This window comes from Hylobates moloch, unplaced genomic scaffold (genome assembly GCF_009828535.3).
Source record: "Hylobates moloch isolate HMO894 unplaced genomic scaffold, HMol_V3 SCAFFOLD_1, whole genome shotgun sequence".
NCBI lineage: Eukaryota > Metazoa > Chordata > Mammalia > Primates > Hylobatidae > Hylobates > Hylobates moloch.
In genome coordinates, this window is record NW_026652276.1 from 173,429,130 (window position 1) to 173,449,580 (window position 20,451).

The following is a 20,451-nucleotide window of genomic DNA, read 5'->3' on the forward strand; positions in this document are numbered from 1 at the left end:
GTGCTGAGTGTAAAATCAAAGTTCTCAGCTATGGCAAAACCCTCCTTTGTGCTAAGAGTGCCAACAGCCATGTGTTCCATCCCCATTGCCATGGACTAAAGCATCTACTCCAGAATCTTCCTGAACACTCCATACTCTTTGCTAAGCAAATCAGAAATACAACCTAATGTTGCAGTTGGTATGCTGTCTTGTGCCAACAGTAGTGCACTTGAAATATTACACCTCCTATAGAAGCCAGTCTACTCTAAATGATCTTGAAATAGAAATACATTAAGAACTTTCTCGGTAAGAATAAACTAATTAGGCTTCTAACTTTCATGTTGTCATATAGCATACTGTAGAGGCAATATGGCATTGGGGTTAAGAGTATGTACTACAGGAACCAGAATGCCTAGATATGCTCTTAGCCAAGTTATTATAATTTTCTGTGTCTCAGTTTCCTGACTTATAAAATAGGAATAACAATATTAGTACCTATTGTAAAGCATGCTTTCTTCTCAATGAGGGCAAACATGGTTCTTGGGGTGGGGGGAAATGCATGTGACAATTTTATTATCTTTATGAACAAAGCAAGGACATACAGACAGTACATTAAGAAATACAAGCAATTTTTGAGGATATATTGTACTTTTCATGAAAAGTACTATCAGGAAAAAAGTCTAAAAAGGCTCCTTGTGGGGCAATTGACAAAAAAAAGGTTGGGAAGATTAAAGTAGGCAATATACGTAAAAGTATTAACAATATGCCTGGCACCTAGTATTTATTGTTTATTGTTAGCTAAAAAGAGGTGTTTTGACTAAATGAAGAAAAAAGCAGTAAGTCCAAGTCTATCTAGAAATGCCAACTGAATGTCTTGGAAGCTAAACTTTGATTTTAAAAGGGAACTCTATGGCTCTTAATACGTAGTGACTTACGTGGAAGTGCAACAACTGATATGCAAGGAGTAGAATCATCAATACTCTGATCATCCTCAGAGGACAAACAAAGCCTTTTATGTGGAGGTTCAATACTATCTTCTGAGTCTATTTCATCCGCTTCTAATGGAAGAAAACAAACAAACAAAAATTTCAAACCAATGAGGGAAAACAAAATCTCTAATAATGGCTCTACAATTTTCTTACCTATTAAAAAAATTTTCTTACCAATTTGCTCATTTAACTAAACCTAGTTGTGCAAACAGGATTCAAAAGGACACTGCCTTTCTATGCCTATTGCAGTATTCAACTCCTGAAGGTGGTGTCTTAAACTTGAAGGAGAAGGGAAGCCTGGGGAAAACTGCTATCTCTCTTGGCAGTAGAAGCAATATGTGCAGTGACATGGAAGTATGAGAAGCTTAAGGTATAGGTATGTTAGGAAAATAAAGATAGTGTGATCTGCTGTAACACAGGTATATGAAATGTGGCAGGAGGTAAGACTATGAGGAAAGCAGAAATGACTGGAGGCCTATGGGCCAAATTAAAGAACCTGTACTATATTCTAAAAACCTTGGGAAGCTTTATGCTATTAAATGTATCAGAAACAATTTCATCAGCTGCTTGAAAGATGAATTATAGGTAGGACACCGGTTAAAAGGCTATTAGAGCTACCTAGATGAGAAATGAGAAACTGAACTGAGAAATGAGAAACTGAACTAAGAAAGGAGGGCTTGAAACAGGATGCAATGGATTTAAAAAACATAATACTATCAAGAAGTCTTCAAATGAAACGATGCAGGCGATGAGAGAAATAATTTATTCCCAACCACATTCATGATCTGGACACTAAGTAATGAAATTCACAGAGAAAGGAAAAAAGAGAACTAGGTTTAGGAAGTACATGTAAGGATTGTTTGGGATGTATGAAACTTAAGATGCCTATGAGAAGCACAGAGAATTCTGTATAAAGACAGAGTCTGAGTCATCTTTATAGGTAGGTGCTACTTAAAATCCTGTTTGAATTAAATAACCTATGAATTATGTACAGAGTGAGAAGACAGAACCTAGGTTGGGTAAAGGTGAACTTAAGAGCACAATAAATAAATGACATAAATAATGAGCAAATAGAGGAGTAACAACAAAATTATCAGCTGGAAGGCTATTGAATCTTAATTCATTGTAGATCAGCATATTAAGTCATATTCAAATGACTGCGTACAATTCTTTAACACAGTTTCTATCAAAAAAGTCTACTTGCATTGAGGAATAATTCTACGTTTTCTAATGTATTAAATATGCTGCTGGTACCAATTAGTATAAAAAAAGAAGTATACATTATAGTTATTCCATCATTACCTTTGGGGGCTCAACAGATCCTATTTATAACATAGCAACAAGATTGACAAAAACTAACATTTATGTTAAAGAGATAATCTCCTCTTCTACTGTGCAGCCTAAACTCATAGGCACCTAGACCCCTATTTGGGCAATAGGGGTCAAAAGTGACAGGAATTCATAAATTCAGAGAGTCAGAATTATATGTCAGCAAGTTCTCCTACCATTCTGAGGGCAGTGAAGAATGAGATTCCCTTCTGTGTCCTGAGTCAAAGTCACAGAGTTCACAGTTTCTACTGTTACTGTGTCAGAATCCTCTTCCACTGTGCTCATACTCAAATCTGTACAAGAACAGATTCCAGATCAGGATTTCAAAAATTATTCCCAAATATGAAGTATTCCCTTATAATCCCCTGAAATACCACACACATTTATTTGGGTATCTGCCTACAGTATTCTTCATGTAAAACTGCAATGAGAGTTCAGATTTCAAAAACTGCCTTTCACAAATTTATACCCATTATTTAGAATTAGATATCTGAAAGAATCTGTTTGCTCTGATAAATTTTAAAAACCTACAACATTTGTAATACTTTAAAAAACGTTTTTGCAACATCCAACAAAAGAGAATCTGTCTTATCAGCAAAACTCTCCCCACTTTTTAATTTTGTTTTTATGGACAGCTTTGTAGATGCTTAACTTCTTTTTAAGCAGTAGATTCATCAAAACTTTTACCTTAAGAATTATTTTTCCAAAACATTTTTTTTTACAGGTATTCAAGCTCTATTATCTGAAAAACAGGAACACTAAATAATTCTTCCTGTGTTCTTTTCAAAATATTGTAATTTTAAGAGATGAGTTAGTCCTTCTTTTGAAACAGGTAACTTTGAACATTGTTCAAAGTATCCTTACCTGCTATTTTACACAAATATTATTTTCCTCTTGTTCAGACAGATGGAATAACTAGTTTCAGAATATAGTACCTCATGGCTAGTGGGGGGAAAGGTATGAAACTATAACCAATAGCCTGGTTGAAGTCTTCAGAAATACCTTATAAGGTTTAAGGAGGTTCTTGCCTCAATACTCACTTTTGGCACGTATATTTTACCAACTAAATAATACAGAGGACATAAACCCTGATATAATTACTCAATGTTTGTTAAGCTTTTTTCTTTTTTTTTTTTTTTTTAGAGAAGGGGTCTTCATTGTTGCCCAGGCTGGAGTGCAAAGGCTATTCACAGGCACAATCTTAAGTGCACTAGAGCCTTGAACTCCTGAGCTCAAGTGACACTCCTGTCTTAGCCATCCGAATAGCTGGGTACAGGTATGTGCCAACACACCTGGCTCTCTCTGGCTCCTATACACAAGGTATTAGTCCATTCATATATTTACCACTGAAGTGAATGTTTTTTCCTTTGGCACAAAAACTTAAATATATTAACATTTACATGGTGAAGATCCAACAATTCATTAAAATTTTACTATACAAATTACTATTTGAAAAGGAAATCATTCATTTTACAATAGTAATCATGCCACTCCCAAAATAAAGGTAAATGGAAATCATGATCTAGTTTTGGCAAATTTGCAAATCATGTGAGATCCTTGCAACAAAAGCAGACTTACCTAGACAACAGATGGATCAGCTACAGCCCTTCCCACAGAATCAAGTTGCCTTCCCTTAACCACCAGCATCACTTTCATGTTATCCAGATTGTTTCTCTCCCATGTTCCTATCTCTGCAACACTCTGAAAAAGTAACAGCATTACACACAATAAGGCTTAATAAAAACAAACGAATAGTATAGCAGTATGCTGATGAGTCTAGGCTCAAGCCTCTGTGGTATCTCATCTAGAAGAGTAAGACAAAACCAGAATTCTTTTTTAAGTAGAATTTTTGGAAATTGGCCTCTAAAAGTATTCCCCAATAAAGAAAGGACAGAAATGATGACTATTCACAGGCAGTTTCTTAACCCAAGTGGCTCTCATCAGGCAGACAAATGTTCTCTGAAAAAAACAAAAAAACAGGCTCAGCTATGCTGGTGGTTCTATGAACTGTAGACCATGGTACCATTATGTAACATGATGTGTATATCAATCAATACAGTACCATAAATATTATTAGTAACTATAGTTCTTTATAATTATTAACACCTCTCTTTATGTTTTACCTTAAAGCATTAAAAATTATATAATAACCTATTCATCCAGAAAACCCTTTTAAGATGACAAGTGAACAACCCTATCTAGGAATCTGTGGGGGGGAAAAAAAAAAACCTTAAACAATTAGGCCAGAAAAGACAAATTACAAGCTCTTGAAAGCAGTGTGAAACTTTATGTGAAATGGTTTTTAAAGGTTTCCTTCAATAAGCTTCTCATCTTTATCCTCAAAAGCCAACCAAAGAGCTTAAAAAAAAAAAAAAAGCACAAGATTTGAGGTTCAAGGGGACGTTTCAGTAAAAATTAGGGATTAAAATTCTAATTTTTGTGGCATTCTAATTAGATCCTCTTTGCATTTTCAGTGAAAAAGGTACAGATCCTGCTGGAGAAACATTAAGCTATTAGATTTCATGTTGTTATCATTTCCGAATCCATTAATTTTTTAAAGGCTGGCTTTTTAGTAATACCTACTGCAAAAGATGGGGGAAAGAAATGTAAAGAAAAAAAGAAAGGCTAAAATCATCCATAAACTTCCCAAACAATGATTTTTCATACTCTTTGGTGTAGTTCCTTCTAATCTCATCTCCCGGTGTATGTGTGTCTGTGATTATAGTGTATTGTGCAATTTTATATCCTGCTTTTTAGAATTTGCTCAGATTGAAAAGTGCGAAGGAGACCAAGGTAGGCATTTAACAAAAGTTTACTTAAAACTTACACTGCACCAGGCATAGTGGCTCACCCTTGTAATCCCAGTAATTGGGATTATAAACCCAGTAATTGGGATTACAAACCCTTGTAATTAGGAGGAAGATCACTTAAGCTCAGGAGTTTGAGACCAGCCTGAGATAGTGAGATCTAGTCTCCAGAAAAATATAAAAAATTAGCCAGGTGTGGTGGTGTAAGCCTATAATGTCAGCTACTCTGGAGGCTGAGGTGGGAGGATGGCTGCAGCCAGGAGATCAAGGCTGCAGTCTGGGTGAGAGCGAGAACCTGTCTCAAAAAATAGAAAAGCAAAAAATAAAACTTATGCTGCAATAAAAAGTGTGACATTATTTAACAGTTATCTGTTACTGGACATTTATGTTGTTCTCAATTTTTAATTTCCTTAAACCATACTGAAAAACATATTTTTACACTATTTCCTTGAATATTTGTAAATAAAAATTGTTAAATCAAAGGATATGACAAAATTTAGAACTCTTCAATCACACTGCAATATATTTTCCCAAAAAGTTGCACAAATTTATATCCCAACCATTGAGATGCAAACTCTACTCTTGGTAATCTTGCCAATAGTTATTTTTTAAAAACTTCAAAGCAAAAAGTACGATGCTTATTTTATAGGTGCAAAATGGTCACAGGTTTAGCATTTTAATGATATCATTTCAGGACCCAAGTTAATCCACAATGTTGAGAAAAAGAACAGGAATCCTGGCTCCTTTTTTAAAGTTCTGCAACTCACGTTAGAGATTAGTGAATGATTCTATGCTACTTTGAAAATTAACAAGCTTATTTGTTCAATCAACAAATATATCCAAATATATTACCTCTACTATATGCAGGTACTGGGGATACAATCACTTGTTTTGTTTTTATGCTGTCATCTTTTTTTTGTGGTTTTTGAGATGGAGGCTCGCTCTGTTGCCCAGGCTGTAGTGCAGTGGCATGATCTTGGCTCACTGCAACCTCCACCTCCCAGGTTCAAGTGATTCTCCTGCCTCAGCCTCCCGAGTAGCTGAGACTACAGGTGTGTGCCACCAGGCCCGGCTAATTTTTTGGTATTTTTTTAGTAGAGATGGGGTTTCACCATGTTGGCCAGGCTGGTCTCGAACTCCTGACCTCAGGTAATCCACTTGCCTCGGCCTCCCAAAGTGTAGGGAGCGCCTGGTCCCCTGTCATCTTAAATATGTTCTTGACTTTTTTCCCCTATATTCTGAGCTATGTGGTCAGTACATTTATTAATATTTAAGAAACTGACCTAGTTTCACTTTTAATGGGTAACACACACAGTTCAAGATTCAAAAGGTAGGTTATTTTTATTAATATTAGTATTAATACTAATAAGATATAAGGCATCTAAATGAAGATGTCAAACTGAGAGTTAAATATATAAAACGAGAGTTCAACAGGCCAGGATTAGACCTATAAATCTTACTGGCATACACATTGTTTTTAAAGATTTCTTAAAGAGATTAGAGAAGACAGCCTAGATTACAGTCTAGAGCACTCTACTAAATTTGGGGAGTCAAGCAAAGGAGAATGAGAAGGACCAGCTAGAGAGATGCAGGAGAAAACCTAAGAGGTGTTAACTAAGAAGGCAGGTGGATCACCTGAGGTCAGGAGTTCGAAACCCTGTCTCTACTAAAAATACAAAAATTAGCCGGGTGTGGTGGCAGGAGCCTGTAATCCCGGCTACTTGGGAGGCTGAGGCAGGAGAATCATTTGAACCCGGGAGGCGGAGGTTGCAGTGAGCCAAGATCGCACCATTGCACTCCAGCCTGGAGGACAAGAGTGAGACTTCGTCAAAAAAAAAAAAAAAGAAAAGAAATGACAAACCACAGATACTTTTATCACGAAGTTTAGCTTTCAAATTAGAACAAAAGGACCAAGTGCAATCAAGACAGTTGTTACATAGAATACATCTGTATTCTGATGTTGGACTGAGAAACATTGGTGAATAAATCAAATTGTGATAGTAGGGTAGAAAGTTTAGTAATGTAGTGCCTTTATTCCAATTCATTATACATGAACCTATGGTTAACTTTTGGAATCCCTCCCCATTTGGTTTATCTGGGAAATAAGAAAATCGCCAACTCTGCTATCACTTTTTTGGTCCTTTTTGGAGCAAAATAAAGACAGTCATGTAACACATAACATTTTGGTCAACAATCAAACGTGCATATATGGTAAGCCTGAAAGATTGATTATACCAGTATATTTTTACTGTACCTTTTCTATATTTAGATATGTTTAGATACACAAATACTTGCCATTGTGTTAAAATTGTATTCAATACAGTAACACGCTGTACAGGTCTGTGCATTTTCTATGATGCTCACATGAAATCAACCCAAACTGCATCTCTCAGAACTCTGTCATTAAGCAACACATGACTGCACATCAGCTCTTTTCAATTTTCCTTCTTTGTAATGGGTTATACCATATGTACTATTTTTACACTAAAAACGAGAAGATATAGAAGAAAAACACAATTTTAACAGCCATTTTAAATGAAGTGGCATTTTTGCATGTTTTCATCATTTGCTGAGTATCTTTAAATAGCACGATACCCTTAGTACATTAAAGAAAAAAATACCTGAGAGTAGCAGCAAATCTAAATGCAGTTAGGAAGACCATGGACAATCTGCTTGAGATTTCAAGATTTTTGGATATGAAAATTCTGTCTATTGGTGTACAGCTTTATGAACAAGGAATTCAGCTTTATCATCAGTTATTAGAAAGCTGTGCAAGGAATTAAGTTTTATCCATAGCTTTATCAGTGGAGAGTGGCTTACAGAAAGACTATCAGATGTGTTTAAACAGCCCTAATGTTTTGGCTTTGCTGTTATTTATACCTTTGGTAGCTTTAATTTTCTAGTCTATCATGTGCCTGACAAATGTAGTTATACGCCTTATTGACATTTCCATTAAAAACTTTAATTTTGAATTATTTATGCATAACTATGGAATTTGCTACACTGGGCTCAAAGTTGACAGGATTTCCGCCACCATCTGTAAATTTTTATTTAGATTATGTATCTCATAATCTTGTTTTTTAGAAGAACAGGGGAAACATTTCTTGTAATCTGCTGTTTAACAAAGTTTTTAAAAGTTTGTCAGGCAGTTAACAGTGAACCAGATCATTTTTGTATTGATTGAAAAATACAACTTTTAGAAACTTAGGTTTCAGTATTAACGACAGTGCTTAGCTTAGCATTACTTGTAGTTTGAATCATTTAACTCTAAGGAAGATATTGGTTAAGAATGTTTTCTAAGTTTTATACCCTATAAATGAAGACCTAAAAAAAGTATAAAATGAAATACAGTGAAATGTACAAAATTCGTTTTTTATTACATAAAATTTAAATGTGTACTTAATAAATGTTGATTGATTACTTGATAAATCACTAGATAGGTGGTATGTTTCAACAGTTATTTAATGCTTTCTGAAGAAAAATTTCTGGTCATTAAAAACTAATCATGTTCTGCATCAAGAATTATGGCTTTCTAAAATTATTATAACTCAAAGTTTTAACTCATTGATAACTCAAGAATAAATTTTAGAAAACTCAGGATAGCATTCTGTTCCTGTAACAATCTCAATGAAGTTTTTTTGCAAGACTAAAATGTATTTGATTTGCTCCTTAAATTTTAGATTTTGTTAGATGCCATTTAAATAATGGTACAGAATTCACTCCTTAGCATTTTTTCAGACAAGCTGAAGTGGTTTTAATAAGACTGAGTACTATTTAAATTACCTTTCAGAATTATTTTAATCATTGAGTTTTTAAACATATGGCATCTTTACCAAGTACATTGGAAGGTTTATTATTGACAGAACAGGTTGGGATACAATAAGGACTTGGGATAAGTCATTTCATTAATAATCACTATAAATGCTGTGTGTTTTAATTTATAAAACCATACAGAACACCTTCTGCCAAACTTCAAAATTTGTATATACTTCTGGGCCACGAAAGTTGATAGTTTCATTTATGACTACTTAGATTGTTATTTATGCATAAAACAAGGCAGGAAAGTACATTGGGAATTATGTTTACAGTGAACTGCTTTAATGCATCATATTTCTTAAAACATACTTTTAAAGTGTACTTAGTATTTTAAAAACCAAACAAAACAATTATACAATTGCAGGTTTGTACATATTGTCAATGACAAAAATAAAACCATTTTGGTGGCTTAAAAAAAAAAAAGCACACAACCTTAAGTGTGGTACAAAACTCTTATAATGGAGTTGTGTCTTCATTATAATATAACCTTATAGCTCCCAATGAAAAAGATGACCCTATTTAATATACTACAACCTGGAAGTACAAAAAGGGATAAGCATAAAGAAATAACTCTCGGATCTGTTATTTAATATAGAATTCAATTAAGGAAATGCGTTATTCATGCTATTCTTCCTTTCAGTATTGATGTAAAGTTCTTATCCAATGGGTTATCTTAGACTGGTATTTCCATCAACTGAGTCTACCTATCGTCCTGATTTTTCTGGGCATTTAAGTGTTGAATATCTTCTAAAAACCAGAATCAAGGAATAAAGTCACCTTTCTTCCCAGTTTTGGGGGCTAATTCTGTAAACAGATGTATACTCATTTCCAAGTACAGTACTGATACAAGTATGAAAGAGTTTAGATGCTATTAGTGGCAATCATGAGAAGCACAGGAACCAACATTTGCTGACCCTAGATGCTTGCAGCTGTGATTCTAAAATGGAACATTGGATGAGACCACATGATATAAAACATTCCCTATTTTAATATACTCACTTTATACTGTGAAATCTTGCAAGCTACAGAACATATAGCACCACAATTTTATTAGGTGAGTTAAAGACTGAGAAACACTGGCTGAGAAACAGTCTCTGGCATAGTTCAACCAATAAGGCAGTAAGGACAGTTTTCAGATGTTTTTTTCTCCTGACCCAGTACAGTATAATAAAAATAATTTATATTCTTTGTGTGATTTGCAAATCTTCTACCCATGTATCAGCATGCCTATCTTTTACTGTTTTCACAATATTAAGATCATACTGTCACATCTTTTTTGTACTTACTGTATCAGGAGCATTTTCCAGTATCATTACTACTCTACATTTTGAATGGGCACATAGATCTAAATTTATCTAATTCGTACCTATTACTGAACATTTGTTTTTGTGGCTATGTTATTATAAAACTCCGAATGGACTATTACTCTATCATTGTATAACTAATGCTTTAAAAACTACTTAAAAGAGAATTTGCTTAGTAACATCTAAGGAATTTGGAAGATAAATTTTAAGATATTTTTATTTTGAAATAATGAAAGTCTAAGTAGGAAATCTTAGTGAAGATAATAGGTAACAAATTCATACACCCTAAACATGGGTACACAGAGGGCTGTCAGACAAGAGGTAAGGTCATAGAATAAGCATAACATCTTCATAAGTACAAACTTTATTCAAGATACGAATAGGAACACTACACACTTGAAGAAGAATGTTTTGGACTATGATGCCAGGCCCCATGGAATTTGTTCCTCCATATACTTTGTGGAAAAGTTTGAGAAGCAGAGCCATAAATGAACATAAGGCATATTCAATTAAGGTACCTAATTAATGTTTACTATGGCTTGGTTTTAAGATGGTAAAATATGACTATATATCATAAAAATGTCAATAGAGCTGTTAGTGGAGTCTATTCTAGCAGGCTTTATGTTGATTTCAATTACCAACTATTGCCGGGCGCGGTGGCTCACGCTTGTAATCCCAGCACTTTGGGAGGCCGAGGCGGGCGGATCACGAGGTCAGGAGATCCAGACCACGGTGAAACCCCGTCTCTACTAAAAATACAAAAAATTAGCCGGGCGTGGTGGCGGGCGCCTGTAGTCCCAGCTACTCGGAGAGGCTGAGGCAGGAGAATGGCGTGAACCTGGGAGGCGGAGCTTGCAGTGAGCCGAGACTGTGCCACTGCACTCCAGCCTGGGCGACAGAGCGAGACTCCGTCTCAAAAAAAAAAAAAAAAAATTACCAACTACTGAAAACAAAGTCATTATTACTTGAGTAAGGAGGATTACTTGATAGCAAGGATCATTTTAAGGTGCAGCATTTCATATCTGGTTTGACAGTAAAACTATATTGTTTATTCAAAAAGCAAAAATGTTATTTTTCACTTCATGCATGGTTCAGGAGCTTATAATGTGTTATTGGCTACACTTGAAAGATTTCATCCATTCAAAACTGAGTACTTTTCTACAAGGCACCATCAGAGGCTCTTTACATGGAAATATACAGTATCACCAGACACCTGTGATTTACAGTGAAGTTAATTTTTAAAGCACATTTACTCATTAGATACTAAAATATACACCGGCACTAAAATAAACCTAATGAGCATTTCTGATACATAACACCTGATGGGAAGTGAACGAATCAACTTTGACCACTGGTGCTTGGAAGAATGACCTAACAGTGTACAAAATCAAAATGACATTCAAATATATGAAATGATAGAAAATTAAACTGTTCATAATGAGCTCTCCAGTGTGCTTTTCCCTGACAACTTATTTCTAGTATTCAGTCATGGAATGGATTATCTTTCTACAAACTTGGGTGGTGGGGCGGGGGAGACCTAACCACGTTCCTCCTTTTAAACTTATCTACCTTTATAGAATCAAAGCAAACACAAAATCTATTTGTGATTTCTATTACAGGAATTTTCTTCACAAAATGAAAGCACCATCAAGATAAACGGAGAAATGACATGAAAGCAGACAGATGCCACATACATTTGGTAACTATCCATATTTTATCTTTAATATTTGGCAATTACTTTAATAAAAATCATTTAGTTTACCACTTTCTCGGGTCTTCTTGTATCATTTGGAGACATAAAGGAGCTGAAACTGCAAAGCATTTAAAAGTATATCAATTCCTAGGAAATCCTTTCATACAGGAAAAATATGATGGTGGTAAGAAAAAAAATGGACTATTAAAATGGAAAAGTCCATTTTGGAAAGGCAGAACAACACCTCAGTGTTAAATATGCAGTCTCTATATATGATATAAAAATAAGTAGAATGAACCCTCCCTAAACTTTGTTCCTAAGCTTTTGATGTCTTTGCAACAGACAGATGTGTGTTTAATACAAGTGATGCAAGACGTCAATACTTTCAAAAACACTTCTAAGCTCCCTCAATATTTTAACATCTATGTGCCAGGCACTTGTTTCACATTATCGCATTCATCCTCACAGGTGTTAATTTAAGCCAATGCACTTAATGAAGCACGGCAAAGGCAACTGTTTAAAATAATGAGATGTTATTTTCAGGACATGTAAGTTTATTACACCATTAATAAAAATTAGAGTCTATAGATGTTGGAGAGATAAATGAGGCTAATAGAAAGGTAAGATTTTTTGCGGAGGAGGTAAAGGTAAGTTTTTTGTTGTTATTTAAATACTAACTAGTGATATCAAACTAACCTTATAAAATACATACACTATCTCCCCACCTTTAAAGCACCCCTGAGGTGTAATGAGATAACTAAAGCACTGAAAAAAGAGATCTCTAAAAAAAGGACTAGAGGACAGCTACCTACTTTTGATATGATTCTCCACCAGTAAACATTTCCCAGCCATGCTGTTTTCAAAGCTCAAGTCATAACGCCCAAACTTTGATTTCTTCCCCTCAAAATACTACTAAAACCTGAACACTCAGAAAAATGTTTACATAAAATAATATATTCATATAACTGCAAAGTATGAACTTAAAGCTCTAGGAAAGATGCAATGCCCAGTACTTACTGATTAAATGTTGATGAAGACAGGGCAATAGCATTTTGGTTCCACCATTAGCTCAACTGCAACCAATTAAAGAGATTCACGCAGAATATGCAGGTGCTAAATCAGTCCCAAAAAGCATATTTTGGGGTGAGCCTATCAACTAAAATAGTAAGAAAAAAAATTAGCTTGTTCGGTGGCATACAGAAGCACCTAATATTGGGAGTTAAAATGAGATAAAAATCACCACAAATCATGAAATGTATTTTTCACACCTATAACATGATGGTTTTTTCCAGATACAATCAGGCTGGTTTTTGTGCTTTCTGTATGGAAGAAAAAAATTATTCTCACACCAAATTGGATTCTCTCAGCATGACAGGTTTTGTAACGTTAAGGAATGTAGCTTTAACCTTTTTTCTCTAAATCTTAACAGAATTTCTAAATCCTAACCAAATACATGAAATCCTGTCTCTAAGTACACCATAAGGGCAAAAAGATAAGATTTCGGTGTATCGCCATAGTCATTCTTTAAATGTTAAAGTGATGGCAAATTATTCAAATTATTAAAAGACAGTAATCCTCAGAAAGCTATTTGAAATATAAATTCAAAACCAGCTTAAAGAAATTTGAAGTAATGAAAAAATATGAAAACCCTTAACTGAAAAAAACAGATTTTGTAATACTTTCAATATAATGGAAGAATATTCTCGTATTTGGAGCTTAAAAGCTACAAATGGTTTTCTCCCACGAATTAAAAATACAGGTATAATTTAAAATTTTCCAAATGGCATCACTTTAAGCTTAAGACATGTCATATTAAAAAATAATTCCACAGAATATGCATTTTGTAGGACGTCCCAACATGCAGCCTCGACTGTCAGAAAGGAGGCACACATAATCAAATCCGTGTACATTAAAAAGAGGTACACAAAGATGAACTGAGTTGCGAAAAAAGCAACTACACAAATTCAATGAAAGGGAGGAGTCCTGACTCATACTGTATACTATTATCCTTTTCCTTATCTACACCGAATATTTTATATAAAGACATATGCTCTATCATTCAATTGCACAGAAGGGCACTTGGCCACTTCTCTCAAATCTGCTCTGGACATTGTGGTAAAACATTCTACATAACTCCCTGAAGAAATTCTCAAAGCGAAGTCCATTTTAGAGAACAAAGTGGACTTAACAATTTTAACAACTTTCTCGGAACTCGGCACAATAGGGTAATTACTACTTTACAGACGCATTTTCCGTGCTCCACCACGACTCTGTCCCCGCGCCCCAGCCCACATCCCTTCTTTAAAGAGACTCAGACTGACAGAGACGGTTCGGCCAGCTATCCCGATTCTCTATGTCTGGGCCGTGAATCGCCGATCAAGGCTGAACCCCCGCAAAATTACAGAAGAATCTAAAGCGCAAACGAGGGAAAAGAACAAAAAAGCAAAGGGGGGGAAGTTGGGTCGAGACCCACCCCCACTCTCTCAACCCCACCCAAGCCTACCTCTCCTACGCTGGACAAAACCGAAACAAAAACGTAACAAAAATAAAAACGAAAAAAAGAACACCACGAGAAAACAAGTAGGGCTTCCTTACTGTCTCCACTCCTGGCCCAGTTCTCTACTCAACCTCCTGGCCCACCCCACCCCCCAGGGGTCCCGGCGCCATTTAGCGCCTCCGAAGCCGCCGCCATTTTCCGCCCCCGCCGGATCGCTGCTGTGCCTTGGCAGCCGCTCGCTTCCCTACTCTGCAGCCTGAGCCACGGGCGCCGCCCGGCCCTAAGAGGGAGGCCCTGGCCGGAACGTGCGGGGACGGCAGCTGCAACGTCAGGAAGGCCAGGCTCCGACCCCGCCCGCAGTGCCCCGGCGCCGACAGCTTGCGCCAGCCGGCGGGAGCTAGCGGGCAGCAAGGGGGCCGGACAGGCTCCACTGGGCGGAGCGGCCCTGGCGGTGGTTGGGACCTGAAGGTTCCATCGCACTTACTTCCTGTTTTGGGTCCGGGCACTTTGGAAGAACCAGGATGGAGGCTCCAAAAAATACCAGGATGGAGGAAGCAGCCACGGGCGAGAGTGGCTGCAGCTGGAGTGAGCGAGCGCGACAAGCCACCGGAAACGGAGCTGCGGCCGCGCCCCGCCCCCAGCTCCCCGCACGCTGCCCCTCCCGCTCGTCTGTCCCGCTGGCGGCCCCGCGTGCTGGCTGTACGCGTCACTTCCGGCTGTGTCGGCGCGCGAAAAAAAATCCTGGGTTGGAATGTTGGTACTGGTCTGTGGCGGTGGTTGTCGGCTGTCCTGCCGGGAAAACTCAGCACTGACTATCCCACTGCTGATGCTGTAAAAGAGGTCCTTCTGCTATGACGCAACTGTGGTTCCTCTGGTTCTGGGGACACTTAGGCCCAGCGTGCCGATTTTCATAGTTCCCTGTGGCTCCCAGCCGAGGGAGCCGCGGTGTGGAACGGAGGGAACCAGTCATCTCAGTACTGAAGAAAACAGGGAGTGTGTGTCTTCATACTTGATTTGCCTTGCCGCAGGGGCTTAATATGAGATGTCTGGGCGTGTTAAGTCGTTCTTGATGAAATGTGTCCCCTGTAAGTGTAGTCTCACTGTTAGACTAGGAAGATGCTGTTTTGCTGTGCCCAGTTCCTCTTAAAAGTACAGATGCTCCTTGGGTTTGCAGCCGTATAAACCCATCCTAAATCGAAAATGCGTTTTAATACCCTTATAAACGAAAAGGATAAATAAGCCTTTGGGTTCTGTAATGTGAGCCAGCATTCTTTGAGTGCTTATGTGACAAGTAAATGTTTTACGTGTGTTAAACTCATTTAATGTTCATAAGTGCTAAGTGCATCGCTACAATTACTACAAATGAATCTCATTTTACACAGGAACCAAAGAGCAGTGAAGGAATGTGTCCAAGGGCTCCCAAGTTGGCGGTGGAATTAGAATTGAAGCCTCAGCTCCAAAGCCTGTGTTCTGAACTACCCGGTTGCAGCTCACAAAATACACTTTGGCAGTACTTTCGTAACGAAAACAAATGATTACAACCAGTTTACAAATGCTTTGCTTTGCTTTACTTTACTGGAGGATCGACATGTTTGACTAATTTTCAAAAATAAATCTCAGAAGCAGCATTTTCTTGTGTTGATAACTTTATTACTAATTTGTGGCACTCTGCATTCTATTGGAGTTAAGCCGTGTATCATTTCATTTTTTAATAAGTATATAATGATGTTTATGTAAGCAAAACTGTGAGGCAGAATAGTATTGTGCTGTGGACTCAGGCAGTCAGACCTGAGTGTGAATCTTGGCTCCATTTCTTAGTAGTGGATAGGGCACTTCACCTCTTTTAGCTTTGTTTACTTTAGAAAAATAGGAGTAATAAGATCTACCTTCCAGAATATTGTAGACAGCGTAATTTGCATAAAATCTGACGTGTATTAAGCATTAAAAATGGTAACTAATAAACCTTAAAGCCAGGAAAGCAATACAACTACTCAAAGAGCCGTTCTAATAAAATAATAATTACATATGCAAAATTGTTGACATTTAACATTGATTAGAAGGTGGTTCCTAATGAGCCATATTTTTCATAAGACATAACCATATAAGATTATTTTCGCTAAGGCATAAAATAGTGATAAATAAATTATAGTCGGGCTGTCCATTCTCTTCTGCTAAATTTTAGGTCAGCCTGCACGCTGCTAATTCCCCCAAAAAAGTCAAGTGCATCCTCATAACTAAATTCTCCCTTTCTGGTTGAGTTTCTTTTATAACTACCTTTTCCCAAGTCAGTTGGTATTTATTTGGGGATGACAAATGTATTTTAATATTAGCTTAATGCATAATTAAAAATATAATAACATCTCTATCCCTTTAGCTTGAATAATCAATGTAAAGACGATCCATAACACAACTTGGTTCCTAGAGCAATTTTCTGCAGTTATACTTCTATGTTATCCGTACCTCATTACTTAGTCAATGTGTACCTAGGGAATGGATGAGATTTCAAATATTATCCAAGGATTTACCTATTTAGGAATTAAACATTTTGTAGAAAAATCATTAGAAGTATTTCTATCCTAAACAATAATTATGAAAGTATTTATAGCATAGCTATGGTATTTACTGCATTTGCTAGTTAAAATTGACTTTGTTGGACTCCAGATGTTTATAACACTTTTGTGAACCTCATCAGTGATTGATGATGAAATTGCCTTTTATGACAGGTTGATATATTAATATAAAGTATTTCAAATACTAAGAAGCAGGTTCTGTTGTTTCATGATCATCTTGTGCTAATTCAGAAAAAAAAAGATGTTTATAAGCTTTTGTTCAAAGTAAAAAAAAAATACAATTACTGAGTAATTTTCTTTCTACATCGTCTCTGAGTCCTGTTAATATAGCTGATGGGTATACACTGTAGGGCCTTCCAGCTGATGGGGATTGCTGTGCTAGTGGAGGAACGAATAAACTGTCCCAGTTAAGCCCACACACCAGGCTTTACCAGGTGATCTCCTGTCTCAGATTCTTCCTGTAGGCTTCCCTCTGGGCCTTATGACACTCCATCTTACAATCCTTTTCCCACCTTGCATTTTGCCTATGTGTCTCATCTCTACAATCCTTTTAATACCTCAGCCTGGTGACCACCTCTCTATATCCACTTCACTTTTTTCTTCTTTTGTGGTAAATCTTTGTTGAGACCTATTGATAGGATACTAGCCAAAAAAAGTGTTTCCTTATCAAGGGAATGGAGAGCTAAGACTTCCAATACTCCTAGCCAATAAGGATAAAAATTTTTGCTCTGTCTTTGTAATTTTGGTGTGCAAAACAAAATAAAACAGTTCAGATACTTCACTAAAACAGGATAATATCCAGACCCAGACTCAAAGACCTGTTCCTTTATAATCTAGCATGGAAGAGAGAGGGACAATGTATTAGTTAACTAAGCAATAATTGCCATGTTTTGTAAGTCCTGAGAGAGATACAACTTGGGTGCTCTGAAAGTGAACTTTTACATAAAGAGTTCAGAGTAGGCCTTTCTGAGAAGATACTTAAGCAGAAAGTTAAGAATAAACAAGCATAGTAGGGTGTGCAAGGTGGGAAAGCATTTGTCCAGCTAGTGCATGAAAGCATATTTGCAGAAAGCAACTGGCTTGTAAAATGTTTATAAAATGGTGAAAGCACAGCACTGCCAGGTGATAGCCTGTCCCTTGAAAATGTTAGCTGAATTTCTCAAAAAACTTTATTGTGGTAAGAACACAACATGACATCTGCCCTCTTAATAAAGTTTTAAGTGTATAAAACATTATCATTGACTATGGGTACAATGTTGTACAGCAGATCTCTAGGGCTTATTCATCTTACTTGAAACTTTATCCCCACTGATTACTAACTCCCCATCCCCTCTCCCCAGCCCCTGGTAAACCACCATTCCACTCTGATTCTAAAAATTAGACTATTTTAGATACTTAACGTAAGTGAAATCATGTAGTATTTGTATTTCTGTGACTGGTTTATTTCACTTGGCATAATGTCCTCAAGGTTCATCCATGTTGTTGCATATTGCAGAATTTTCTTCTTTTTTAAGACTGAATAGTATTCCTATTCCTCTAAGACTAGAGCTCAGTGCATGCCCAGACATAGCAGAAATGGGCCATCTTACTCCTTTGCCATCAGCGTTGATTTGCTAATATATGGCACAATACCTTAACTTAGCAGACATTTAAATGTTTGTTGATATTAAAGATAATTGTCTTAAGCCATAAGACTTGGAAGCTAGCCATTTCTATTCTTTGGCAAGAACATCTGACTACTGGCGATCACACAGTATTTTTCCAAATAGTGTTGCTACTTGGACAATTCTGGACTAAAACAAACACGTTACCTATTTTTCAAGTGGAAAGAAGTTATTTTAACACATCACATATTTGATGTTACTCTAAACCTTATTGCCCAAGTCTTGTGCATATAGATGCGGTATTTTTTTTTTTTTTTTTTTTTTAGATGCGGTATTTTAAGAATAGAAGCTTGTCATTTTAGCCAGCAGATGTCCCTATTGTTCAGCAGGAGTTTTGTTTGTTTGTTTGTTTTTTCTTTCCCAAGTAGTAACTGCAACAGTAGATAGAAATTTTGGGGCCTTCATTGCTAATGATATGCTGTGGCAGACCAAGGACAAGCCTCAACAGTAATAAAGCTAAAGGGATAAGGATTCTGCTTTGAAATCAAAATACGAGAAAGCTCTCTAGAATTAAAAGACTTGTAGATTAATCCCCTTCCCTTCTATTCACTGTACATTTAATTCCTTTGCACAGAATATGCACTGAAAGAGGAAGAAACAAGGAACTCCGATAATGTTTATAACTTTCAGGAGTTAGCACATTTGTGATACACTCGGTCACTTCATTCAGCAGCTCTTCCTGAGCACCTGCTTTGGGCTGAGCACTATTTTAGGCACAGGAAATATGATGGAGAACAAGAGAGACAAGATCCCTGCTCTCCAGGAACATATATTCTAATGGAGGAGCTTACATTATAGTAGTATAGTGCATCTTTGTGCCAAACTTTTTTGGGTAAAGTACTCACTAAATTACTGGCAACTGCCTATAAAACTTGCTTATAATTAACAATAAGGGATGAAAACAAAATATGAATCAAATTGATAGCAGCAGGAGGCAGACAAATTCCTCGGCGGATGGGACAGGTCCCGGTGAAACCTGACCTTCAAGCCAAAGACAGCCTGAAGCCTGAAAACTGGGCCGCCAGTTCCAAGTAGAATCCAGTACCCAGAGTGAGAACTTTCTTAATGCCTTTCAATGAATCAAATGGTGCTTTTCCCAGGCCCACTCATGGACCAATCAGCACGCACTTCCTCCCACCCATGGGCCAGTTAACACACACTTCCTCCATTCTGAGCCCATAAAAACCCTGGACTCATCCACCAGTCAACACTACCTGCCTGCAGGTAGAAGCTACCCACTTGGGTCTCTTCTCTGCCAAGAGCTGTCTGTCACTCAATGAAACTCTTCTCTGCCTTGCTCACCCTCTTGATTATCCACATAACCTCATTTTTCCTGGATGCGGGACAAGAACTCATGACCTGCAGAAGAGAGGGCATGAAAAGGGCTATAACGCTTTCCTGGCTGGCTCACTGAGCAGTGGGCGATGACACACTCCCACTTGCTGGACTAGGGGAGTGAAGAGCAGCGACTCTTTTGGAGGCCCAGACCTTGGGATTCCCTGAGCCAGAGCTGTAACACTATAGCCCTCCCGCCATCTGCCGGTGTTGGGCAGCTGCCCCACGTGATGGGAAGCAGTGGTGGGGTTGAGCCATCCCAGGAGTGGTGGGCTGGAGTGAGGCAGCGGGACTGAGTGAGCTGAAACATGTCCCCGCCCTGGTTCCCTGAGCTGCAGGCAGTGGGAAAGAGAGCTGTAGCATGACCCCCACCCCCCGCCCTTGGGGGGCTCTGCAGTTGCTGGTGACTCCCAAGTTTTCAGGTGCCACCATGTTCCCTTCGTCCAGACTCCGGTGCCCACAGTGGAA

General features: G+C 37.5%; 2 protein-coding genes across 5 annotated transcripts in view; one reads left to right on the top strand and one right to left on the bottom strand.

Moving 5' to 3' along the window:
• Positions 1-15,002, bottom strand: part of DMTF1 (cyclin D binding myb like transcription factor 1) — a 43,726-nt gene extending 28,724 nt beyond the window's left edge. Inside the window, exons 1-5 of one of the 4 annotated variants that reach the window (XM_058425127.1) lie at positions 14,899-14,991; positions 12,935-13,073; positions 3,876-3,998; positions 2,474-2,590; positions 915-1,037 (exon numbers count right to left, since the gene is read on the bottom strand). In XM_058425127.1, the coding sequence (XP_058281110.1) occupies positions 915-1,037; positions 2,474-2,582 (232 nt within the window). In that variant the 5' untranslated portion in view covers positions 2,583-2,590; positions 3,876-3,998; positions 12,935-13,073; positions 14,899-14,991. Of the gene's footprint in view, positions 1-914; positions 1,038-2,473; positions 2,591-3,875; positions 3,999-12,934; positions 13,074-14,898 lie in introns of all 4 variants that reach the window. The other 3 variants (XM_032761182.2, XM_032761181.2, XM_058425132.1) reach the window with 3 other exon arrangements.
• LOC116814148 (uncharacterized) lies at positions 10,516-16,042 on the top strand. The gene is made up of 3 exons (XM_058440935.1): positions 10,516-10,545; positions 14,589-15,113; positions 15,797-16,042. The coding sequence occupies exons 1-3, from the start codon at positions 10,516-10,518 to the stop codon at positions 15,947-15,949; spliced, it is 708 nt and encodes a 235-aa protein (XP_058296918.1). The 3' UTR covers positions 15,950-16,042.
• Positions 16,043-20,451: the final 4,409 nt, after the last annotated feature.